Source organism: Oryzias latipes, chromosome 11 (assembly GCF_053564925.1).
Source record: "Oryzias latipes strain Hd-rR chromosome 11, Olatipes_Hd-rR_3.1".
NCBI classification, from domain to species: domain Eukaryota; kingdom Metazoa; phylum Chordata; class Actinopteri; order Beloniformes; family Adrianichthyidae; genus Oryzias; species Oryzias latipes.
Genome location: NC_136247.1, coordinates 23941963 through 23954073, shown reverse-complemented (window position 1 = coordinate 23954073; position 12111 = coordinate 23941963). Strand labels below are relative to the sequence as shown.

The 12111-nt window shown below is 40.1% G+C and overlaps 1 protein-coding gene across 1 annotated transcript in view; it reads right to left on the bottom strand.

Annotated features, from left to right (window-relative positions):
- Window positions 1-12111, bottom strand: part of LOC101170442 (dolichyl-diphosphooligosaccharide--protein glycosyltransferase subunit STT3B) — an 80061-nt gene that overhangs the window by 27957 nt on the left and 39993 nt on the right. The window contains exon 3 of the mRNA XM_023959614.2: window positions 7686-7973. Within this exon, the coding sequence (XP_023815382.1) occupies window positions 7686-7973 (288 nt within the window). The remainder of the gene's footprint in view (window positions 1-7685; window positions 7974-12111) is intronic.

Sequence of the window (12111 nt, the reverse complement as noted above, 5' to 3'; positions counted from 1 at the left end):
AGGAGTTCCAGCGAAGGAGGAGAAGCTAAGCAATGGCTTAGCTCCCCCCCAACACCCCGTTTCAGAGGATTTAATTATAGATTATGGGAGGAATCGTGTGCGTTTGCCAGTGTTTGCATGTGGAAGTATGTTAGGCGGGAACACAAATAAAGTGAGTGGAGTTGAATGGGTTTATTAGCAGCTACAATGGAGGAGTCAGATAATGAAGATTGGATTGAGTCGTCCTAGAACTGCTGCCATGTGGAGGAGAAGACGAGGGGTAAAGAGACGGGAGGAAAGTGAGAGAAAAGGGGGGGATCGATAGGGAGATGGCAGAAGAAAATAAAGCGGGAGAAAAAGCAAGGAAGCAAACATCAGTAGGTAGAGCATGGCTGGAACAAAGACAGACAAGACGAGGAGGGAAAAAAGGCACAAAGACAAATGTAGGTAAATGAGATTGATAATGGGAAGCAGCGACTCTAAAAATGCTTTTCTGGAGTCTAGCTAAGCAGAACGGGTTAGTGAAGGAGATTACTTTTGATTTATTTACTTTGGATAGATGTCACTTGAGGAGCTAATGGCTGCAATGAGAAACACCTTCTTCATTCAGAGACTTATTGATGTCCAAACCAGACGTGATGCCTGTGTAAGCAGCTTATAAACAAGTCCTGAACAAAGGAAAACACAGGCTGAGGGGTCCTTAACCCTTAAGAACCCAGACCCACTTTTAAAAAATATATCATTATGTGTATTTGACCTCAAGCCAAGTAGACCAAAGAATCCATCTCTGATATTTTTGTGACGTCACCAGATGTAATCGGGTTCTTATGGGGTATCAACAACATTTTAAATTTATCTGACATATTTTTAAATGATTTACAGAGGGTTAGGAGTATTTCAAAACAGACATTTGAGCTCCAGGTGAACCAGTAGATGTCAGTAGAGTCAATCTCTTTGATCTTATACCTCAAATAAAATATAACTTTCAGATCTGTTTAATAAATGCTTTAAAAAGATGTATAAAATCCAATGTAAAACTGTCTTTTTGGTGTTTTAATAGAGGAGATTTAAAACATTTTAACATTTAAAATCAAAAATCAGCTCAAAATGTAATTTCTGAGTGGGGTTTTTTTCCATTCAAATTTTTGTGAATCCGGACCAGCCGCAAATTGCCGTTTGGAAAAGGTCGCATTTGTGACGCAGAAAATACGCTGGGCGGGACCACAAGCCCCCCCTCTTGCAGACAAAGATCCATGAACGTCTTTGTTTTCCTCGTCCGAACTGGAATCTGGATCTAAACTGTACGGCTGGATAGCTCAGATATTGCTTGCCATTTAAGTTGCACCTGCAATGTTGGTTTGGAGTTGTGAGGGGCTCTGAGATAGCACGAGAGCAAATAAACAGAGATCTCTCATCGATGGGGGGTGGGGGTTGCTCTTGGCCAACAGTGTTGCCCACAACTCATAGGTGAATTTCGGATAAACTCCTGCCGCTCTGCAGTCCTAGAAAACGACATGTTTTAGATTTGGGCATAATCCTAATTAAAGACCACTGGGAACACTTTGAAAACAGATCAAAAGATGATCAGCATTACTATGCATATTGTCATATTCATAGTGTTTCCCTGTACAATGAAATTCTTACTTTGCTGTCTGTTCTGAATGCCCATGTTAAGTTAAATACAATAAAATAAATATAGGAGTAGGATATATACAGGAAACTGAAAATTCACACATAAATGAAATATCACTAAGCCAAAAAAAAAAAACTGTCGTGCAAATTCAAAATGTGCAAGAACAGTAATAATAAACAATGAGGATGTGCAAAAGTGCAGTTTGTTCATGCACACTTAGGATGTTGTCAAAAGTTTTCAGAGATAAACCTGTTAAAACCTCAGCTGTGTGTTAAACTGTATAGAATGCTCTGTGGTAATACACATGGAGGACCTAAAGGATGAAGGCAAGCAGTTTCATTAACATTTAAGGCCGCTGAGTCACTGCAGACACAAAGTAAGCAGTGTTTGATGGGGGGCTTCAGGTTCTAGACACACACACACACACACACACACACACACACACACACCCCTACACACACACACACATCCACAATCACACACCCACACTCACACACAAACACACACCCACACACACACAGACTCCTCCACACTGAGCTGTTGATCACAGCCAAAATTAGTGAGGCCAAAAGGGTTCAAAGACAGGCCATAAAGGCCTGTTCACACCGGGACGAATTTCGCCGGCGATTTTCGCCGACGTTTAACGCCTCGTGACTAAACAAAGGGCACCAATGTGAGTGTGCACACCGACGCGAAAAAACGCCACGCGCCACAGCGTCAAAAAAAAAAAAACGCCTCGGGTTCGTTTTTTTTTTTCGACGCGTCGCGTTGAAATCTATTCGACCAATGAGAATTGCGCTTTTGCACACGTGTCTGGAGCTTCTGAAGTTACAGTAAAACAACTTGGGGGCGCTCAAACACAAAACTGCCTTGCTGAGCACACATACCAGCGAAGATAGACGCCAAGTAGCGTCTACACTGCCGCGAAGAAATAATGACGGACATTCTAAAATATCCCCTTACCAAGTACCAGTTGGAGCTACTGATGCTTGAAATATTCATGTTTTCTTTGTTTGATTCTGACTAGCGCGTAAATACTTGCTCTCTTCTTCTGAGTGAAAAGCGACTTTAAGAATCGTAAAGTTGCGCAGCGCCACCTTGTGTACAGGAGTATTTCTGTTTACATTAAGCGCCATCTAATGTCAGGGAATGAAATTGCATGTTCGCTCGGCTCATCGTCAGCGAAAATCGCCTGGGTGTGAACACAAAAGACGTGGCGAAAAACGCTGGCGAATAACGCCTGGCGAATATTCGTCCCGGTGTGTACGGGCCTTAACACTGCAGACAACACACAAACTCATATTGCACCAACGCTCACCATGACGGTGGATAACAAACCTTTGCAAGCCAGTGTACAACACAACCCCACAGTGCAGTAAACAGTGAGCGGAAGCAGTAGATGTCTGAATCACCTCTACCTGAAGAAAAGCCTCACAGGTGGACATGGGGAGCGTCTCAAAGGGGAAAAACAGAACGCTGCAATCATGAAACCTAAACTCCTAGCAGCACTTAGGAACAAAGAAATAAAACAAGACTTTTTCAGCTCATATACATCTATTTCTATATGGCAATTCATGGCTGCCATTAATTGGACGAGCGCAAAGATAACTGCAGTGCTAACCGAGTGACCCCGCAGTTTACAACTGTACGGTTGCAATCCAAACTAGGCGGCGCTGGCTGTGCTCCTGCGCGCCCGCTGGGTTTGCGTGCAGTGTTCAGGGGGTGTGTTTGTCACTTGGGGGCGTAACCTTTCTGGATGCTCTGATTGGCCGAAATTTGCATCTCAAATCCGGTGAGGTAGGACTTTCACTTTTTAGAAGCTTTAAGGCCCGTACACACCGGGACGAATATTCGCCAGCCGTTATTCGCCAGCGTTTTTCGCCACGTTTTTTGTGTTCACACCCAGGCGATTTCCGCTGACGATGAGCCGAGCGAACATGCAATTTCATTCCCTGACATTAGATGGCGCTTAATGTAAACAGAAATACTCCTGTACACAAGGTGGCGCTGCGCAACTTTACGCCTTTTAAAGTTGCTTTTCACTCAGAAGAAGAGAGCAAGTATTTACGCGCTTGTCAGAATCAAACAAAGAAAACATGAATATACACGAGACAGAGCTACTACACAACTCAAAGTACAGGAAGCGTGTATTAGCATGTGGTTGACAAATCCTAACACTGTTGTTGACCTGTTGCTCTATTTTGCTTCATTACATCGGCTTTACGTCTTTCGTCTGTCATTCTCAGACCTGGAAAGATGATGGTGGGTAAACAGAAACCAAAAGTCAGGTGAGACACCTATGTAACTAACAAACAAACAAATATAACTGTATGTAAAAACATACAAAAATGAAAAAATAAAATGAAACAAAATTTAAAACCAATAATTAAAAAGTAAGTAGTAAAACGAAGATTTATTTTATACTATATGGGGTGAGACGCTGCTCCATTGCTCGCATCCCAAGTGAGCGCGCAGGGGCACCGCTCAGTTAGGATTGCAACCGTGCCGTTGTACAATGGGGGGGGGGGGGGGGGGGGCTCGGTTAGCATTAGGCTTGCGCAGTTGTGAGGTTTGCTCACCCAGTTCCTGAATACACTCGCTCAGTTATCTTTGCGCTCGTTCAATTAATGGCAGCCATGAAACGCCACAGCCTGAAAAGATCTTGGAATGATATTAATGGCATTAAAAGGGTGGGTGGAGTTGCTTCGCGCCAACGGGTCCCACCCACAAATCAGAGGTGAATTTCTAATGAGCTCCTGCCGCTCTGCAGAAACTAGGTCCTATAAAAAAAAATATTTTTGATTTAAGGCTAAAAACGACAGAATTAAAAGACCACTTGGAAAAAAGATCAGAAGATGATCAGAGTGGAACTGTGTTCTGTTCTTTATTGTCCAGAGACGTTCAGAAACATTACCATCTTTAATAAAAACAACTTTCATAGGAGCCTCATTTGTTTTTTTTATGTTTGTTTTGCCTCAACCGACTCGTCCAGCCATAAAACATCCAAACATTTATGCTGATGAGCAATGTTGTTGTACATCTGTATTATAGTGCAGCACCTGCAGGCTCTTCTCAGTCCTCAGTAATAAACTGAACACTTACCTTAGAGCATCGGTAGAATAAAACTATCATTTACTGAAGAGTTTATTTTATATTTAGGTTTAATTGGCGACAGCCAATAACTTTCTTAACAACCAAACTGGCACAATCTAACATTTAAGAGCTAAAAGCTCGTCTGCAAGATGTAAAAGGACAAAGATATTATAATAAACAAAAAGTGTGTAAACAAGTTTGGTGTTATTAAGTTTGCTCCTTTGGAATTCAGTGAGTTCCATTAAACAAACATCAAACAGCACAAACATTTGGTGTTGTTCAATAGACTTTAGATTTCATCAATTGCTGCAAACTAAGCCCATATGATAAACCGTCCACCACCATGCTTGGGATTTACGACATGCTCGTTCTGACAAAGCCTGAGTGTTGGTCACCCGGCTTCCTGACAAGTTAGTTCACCTGCAGCAGAGCTTCTCTTGCTCCAATGCAAACGAAAGCATTCATGTTCTCCTTAAAGAGAAAGGTTTGGTTTCTGATGATCTTTGTGGGTAAAACCACATTCTACAAAACCTTTTTTTTATTCCGAGAAAAGCGACGAGGCTACACGTCTGCAGAGAGATAGACAAATGTCGAAAACTATCATTTTCAACTGAATTTCTAAAGAACTTGAACATGCACCGCTCTGCTAGGATGGAATATCTTTTCACTTCTTGACGCTGAAGGTCAACTTCAGCATCAAGGGAACGAGGCTTAGTGATAAAACCGGAAAGCTCCGCTTGAGTTTACAGACAGACGCACGTAGGACACATTCTCAGTAAAGTGTCTGTAGTGTTACGACAGCTGCTGTGAGCAGCACAGACTGCAGTAAAATATGTGTTTTAACTTCTGCACACACTCGATCGCTAATGAAATGTTTTTTATTACATAAAAAATATGCAAAATGCAGCACAAAAACGACAAAAACAAAGATATTCAGAATAGTTGAGATGCAGCTGTCACTAAGTGGGAAGAGGAGCAATCTGCCCGGAAGGTTCAATTCCCAGGCTCCAGTCTAGCAAGAACAAATAGCCCCAATAAAGAATCTTTAAGTTCCTTCATATAAAGTTACTGCTTAATTCTTTTTCAAATGAGAGTTCAATTTTAAACATTTTCCAGTAGAGCTCTTAAAGGCCACCCCATCACAAGTTTTTTAGTGCACTTTGCATTTTCTGTGCAGCACACAGCAAATATGGAGGCCCAGTGTGCATTTCAAGTTAGCAAATGAATAATTCAACAACAGGAGTAAGTCAGTCATGAACCAAGGGATGGCTTATTAGGTACACGATGTCTGCGATCTGCAAAGCTCATCAGGGAACCACAGGGGATCATCTGAACACACAGAAGAGCCTAAAAATCTAACTGTTTACACAATAGGAATATTAGTTTCATCCCCAAAAATATGTCCTAACATGACAAAATACTGATTTCCATTCAAAAGATGAAAACTATGATTCTGCACATAAATTCATTTGTTCAAGTATCACAAATAACTACAGAAAACTGTTTTTCAAACATAACTAGTGATTAAGACAAAACTCTAGTTATGTTAAAAAAAATGTGAAGATGTCCGTTAGAAAACGTAGAAATTCTAAAGTAACCCTTTTCATTTAATCTACTTTTGGATTTACTTTATATCATTTAAATTTGTAAGACTACTTGTATACGTGTTATCATTTTAATCCTCAACCTCCCCTTTGAGACAAACTTTATTTTGTTGTTTATTCTATACATTCACACACTAAAAATCATACAAGAGAAAATTACAGCAGAAAAAAAGGTTTTTTAAAAGACCTATTATCATGAAAAAATGTTTTCACTATAATAATATATATCATATTACATAACATGATATTATATATTATTATTACATGTATTATAATGTTAATTCCTCAGCATAAACAACCAACCAAAGCGGTCTTTTGATGCATTCACGCATTTCTTAGCATTCCTTTCAGGGGTGTGTATTAGCAAAAGTCTGGTTATATGATACATACCACGATATGTATCGTGATACATCTATAGTGTCACTTGTTCTCATCTGGAGCCCACTACAAAGCACCACAATCTGCGTTTTTATTTGATACTTACAACAACGTGGCAGAGTTTCGGTTCCGTACTCATCCCACGCAAAAACTAAATAGTACTCCGTACTCGTATCATAACAAAAACTGTGAGGCTGACTGAACATTTAGCCTTTAACACAAACTGATTCTCGCAAGGTTTTGTTTTGGTGCGGTGTAGAGCTGCTCAAAGAGGCTCAGTTTGCAGTTCTGTGGAGAACAAGAGTCAGAAGCTTCAGGACGCGCAGAAATAATTAAATATTGTCTTGACAGCATTTGTCATTGATGCAAGTATCGCCAAATGAAATATCACGACAAATAGCTGAATCGATTTTACCCTACACCCCTAATTCCTTTAAAACCCTGCTTTTTCAGCACCAGCCCTTCCCAGTCAACGAAAACTAGTGGGTTCTCACATTGTGATATCACAAAGTGAGGAACATCCCGTAGTGGTGATCAGCTAAAGACTTTCATTTTCTATGCACAATATGGACATCCATCTTTGCAAAAGTCTGGATGTTGTTTGTTTTTGTGGGTGAAACTCAGACGCTACTAAGGCCAACTCTAGGTTGATGTCATATAATGGACGGCACCCACAAGGCGCAGAAGGCGGAGTCTCAAGTCTCAAGTCGTCTTACTTTCGGGTAGAAAAAAGAACTGTGAAAATAATCGTTTTTAATTTAAAAAAAAAATCTTTTAGTGTGTCAAAGGTAGGCCTGCACAATAAATCGCAAATGTATTGTTATTGTGATAATCTGTGCAATATGCATATTGCATTGTTGCTGGATACATTTTAAGAAATACATTTAAATGAAAAGATTGATAGATTACAAAGAAAAGATCAATTCCATTCCATTACAAATAAACCTAACCCAGCTCCTTCCTGCTATATAGTCAGAGGAAGTGTCTGGTGTACTTACCCAAAGGTAGTAAGTAAATTGCAGAGCAAAGATGGCAATTCCCTCGTTGTCAAAAGAACCCGCCACGGAGCGCGAGATGTATCCCGGGACAATGGCAATAAAGCAGGCTGCCAGCAGCCCTGCACCCTGGTTCCACAGCTCCCGTGTCAGCAGGAAGGTGGAGATGGCTGTCAATCCACTGAAGACCGGAGCGAGAAACACACACACATCCCGAATGTGGACGGTGATGTGGAGGAAGTTCAGCATATAGTGGATCAGGCCGGCAGTCACCATTAGCCCGGGGTAGACCTGAAACAGAGACAACAAAGGTAAAACTTTGAACCCTCAATTCAAGAGTCTTAATTATTTCCAATATTCACAGCAGTCATTAAAGAAAATCTTTAACCTGTCAAGAGGTTGACACTATTATGTTGCGGGTCATTTTGTCCCGTACTGTGAAAATCCACTATAAACCGTCAAAACACTGTTTAAACCAACAACAACTTTATTTTGGATTATATACACATTTAGAAAAGAGGCATAACAGTACATTTTAATTCGTCCTCCAGGTAGCTTTCCAGTCTACACTTGCATAGTCTATGTGTAGCTAGATTACAGGGTATGTACTGTCTGAAAGGACACCATCAGGATTCTACAACAAAAGTAGAACTTTGACCCATTTGTCCAGCCGCAAACCTTCTGGACCTCATTTTTGGCGTGTTGGTCAAGGGGCTGACATGAGAAAAGTGACAAGAAAAAAAACTGAAAGACCCTCCTCCACTCACACCTGGGTTTCTGCCAGTCAAAATATAACAACTGTGCTTTAAGGTACAGTAATCTTTGATGTTGATTGAAAGGACCTCAAAGAGACATTTATTTGCAGGGCTCGACATAGCCATTTGTCCGCTGGCCCGGTCCTGTTTTTCGAGCAGTACGGACCACAAGACTTTATTTTTTACTTGTCCGCTCGGGCCACTAAAATATCTAACAATTAATACATTTTTCATCTTTTTCAATAAAGTATATTTTGCGAAAACGTGTAGATTTACCTCGTCTTCATAATTTACTTTTTCTGCTAGTCCTGTGTTCAGACTTCAAGGGTTTCTATGGGAAACCTTTTATCATTCTTCTCCTCCTCTCCCGCCTGCGCGCGCGGCTGTCACTGCCGAGCACCACGCGGCACGCGCTCACTCAATTTTTTTTCAAACTTTATTGAATGTAACAGTTCAATACTAAACAATGTTAAACAGCAACAAGAAGGAACAAGCCAGTGGGTTATTATTACATCTTATGCAGATATATTTAAGCTGACACACATATCAGCGCGGCCCATGGTGGTTTTTCACCGCGATGATCATAAATCCGACACCGTCACTGAAGAGAGACTGAAGCATGTCAGAGATGTGGAAGACATGGCAGGAATAGATAGGAATATGTTAGATGGAGTAATGGGTGGAATTAGTAGTATGGACAGCAAGATATTTAATGAATGCATTGAATATGAAACTGTATGCACTAAGCTTTAAGCTGAATGTCAAAGAATCAAAGGCAACTCCAAATACCTGAATCTCAGACTCAAATGCAGTAGAATGTCAAACTACTTAATTTTGTTTCTTTACAACACTGTAAGCAGTAAGTATTTCTAGTTAGCTGAATGATCTCAGTAATTTAATTTTATTTAATTTTTCAATTATTTAATTTAATTAAGTAACTAAAGTAACTAAAAAGTAAATGTAACTTTGCAACAGTAACAAAAAGCAGAACCTCAAGGCAGTCAGAGCAGGAAAGTCAATAAAACTTCTTAACTATTGATTAGGAACAAATGTGAAATAGCAGTGATTAGAAGCAGCATGAAAACTTCTTAACTAGTGTTAACTACTACACTGCAGGGCTCTCTTCAAAACATCTGAAACAGGCTAGAGCAGATTTAAGTTTGATATGGTCTATTTTCAGTCATTGAAAAGTGTATAAATTAGTGTTAGATGTCACCAGAATGCACCAAATTAAAATTTTCCGGGGGGCATGCCCCCGGACCCCCCTAAAGTTGCAAGCACCTGCGGAGCGGCGGGTCTCGCTGTGCGCCGAGTCGGGCCAGTAATTTTCAAAAACTACTGGCCCTGTGGGCCAGTGCAAATTTCTGGGCTATGTCAACCCCTGATTTGGGACCCATAGAGCTACTGATGCAAATAAAAGTGTCCAGGTTAAATTTACCCAAACCACATCTTTGTATAGAAACTCTGAACAGACATTTTACTAAGCGCCAAAGAGTCCAGATTTTACAAACTAGTTGAAGACCCCGAAAGGGGAGAAGTCATAAAATTCTATGAAGAAAGAAAAAAGATTAACCAGTAATTGGGTCAATACAAAAACCGAAATGGGTTAAAGTGATTTATGGGTTTTATAACCCAAAAAATCTGTATGACACGCCTGTGTCTCACCTACTTCACCTCTATTTACTCTTATGTGTTGTAACAGTGTTTGCTACGACCCATCACCCGTAGAAAAAATGCGTATGAACATTTTCTCTCTACAGGCTCATTAAGCATTCTAGGACCCTTATACTTCGTGCAGCCCACATGTAAACCCCATACAAGGTTTCCAAATTTTTTGCCTGCAGACAGCCTGGATCCACCTGTAAGTGCAGCTGTGACTGTGATAGTGACAGTCATACTGATGGTGCTACACCAGACCACCAAGAGCAACAAGCCTCGTCTTGTCCAAGGAGACTTGGACACAATGGGCAGATAAGACGCTGACCGCTCTAGTGCTGCACCACAGCTCGTCTGCTGCAGTCTTTGGGTTTTATCTCTAAAATTTAAACCTTGCAGGTGTGAAGTGCGTTAGATTCAGCAACTTCAGAGCTTATTTATATCCTCACATTATATCAATAATAGATTCTGCTGCACTCTTCGGGAGAGCTTTTTTCTTTCCACGACTGCAGCTTGTATGCAGGAAGCTTTTAGGATCTCTTTAACCAGCACAACACAGCAGATCCTGCCCTCCTCACTGCTGATTACAGTAACCAGGTGCTTCCAGGTTCATGACCTAAAACCCTAAAATTGTAAATTGTAACACAGAAAAAGGAGGGATTTTGCTTTCTTCCCCAAATAAGACAAAAAAAACAAACAGATTCCCATCAAAATGTTCTAAAAATTACTCCAACAAATCCCCTCAAAGTCCATGTGGGTCAAAGGAGGCCAACACTTCCCATCACTTCTGTTGTGCAGAGCGGGGAATAAACAAAGGACCAAATGAGTTTCTCTCTGTCTATTATTTAGATCGGTGCATCTGTGAGAGCAGCCAAGTCTCTGATGAGTTGCACTCAGTGTGGCAAATCAGCAGATCTAATATGTTCATTCTCCACACTGTCTAATTAGGCAGCAACTCAAATTTATTGAGCCGTGTGATTTTTAAAAAGTCTGAAAACTTTTGGCAGGTTAAGAATTATGCAGTTTACGTGTATTTTAGGTAGTTTGCAAGATGCATACGCAAATTCCTATCATAGTTAGCATTGTTCCTCTATGCCTAACAGACATTTCACGCTTTCACCACCGATTTATAACTTAAATATTGTGTATATGGTGCACATATCACGTTCAAATTACGTAATTCACACACGAATCACAGTTCATATTCTATATTTATCTACATGTTCTTTGCGTAGTTTATTTGTATTTCTTCTGAGTTTTTTTTAAGTGGCTCATTCATGATACTTCTGTGAAACTTTCATGTAAAAATCACTTCTTTCCCTTTGCCACATATATTTTACTTGTGACCAATTTTTATCCGTGATATATTTACGTAGTGGTCTTGTAACACAGCATTTATGGTCCAAGTTTCTGTTATTTCGATTGCCAACTGGCATTTAGACCAGTGCAATAATATTTAACATTCTGGCTATGTGGCCAGAACTTCTTCTATTGATGTTCATTATCCTTTTTTTTTTTTTTACACCCTGCAGCCAATCAGAATCGAGAGTTCACCCAGACTGTGGTATAATATTGGATATTATATAGTAGGGCTGCACGATATGAGGAAAACTCGCGATGTGCACTATTAGTAATCAATATTACAATGACAATATGACTTGCGATACATGAGCAAATAGCAAAACAACCAAAAACATTTCCATTTCACTGCAGCAGTTTAAATTAGATTAGAGTCAACATAACTTTAATTATACAACAAAGACCTTAATCTACATGGGAGGCAGGCATAAAAGGGCTCCAATCGATTGGTCAAATGCATAAATGGATTTATGTGATTAGTTAAATACTTCAAGCTGCCATAAGATTGTTTTAACACATTTAAGGTTAACATTTATTCCAATTTTTGCAGACTTTTGCGATATGGATATTGCAAAGCTTGATATTGCGATAATGATACATTTGCAATGTATTGTGCATGCCTATTACATAGTTTAAATGTTTAAACTATGTGTCAACCA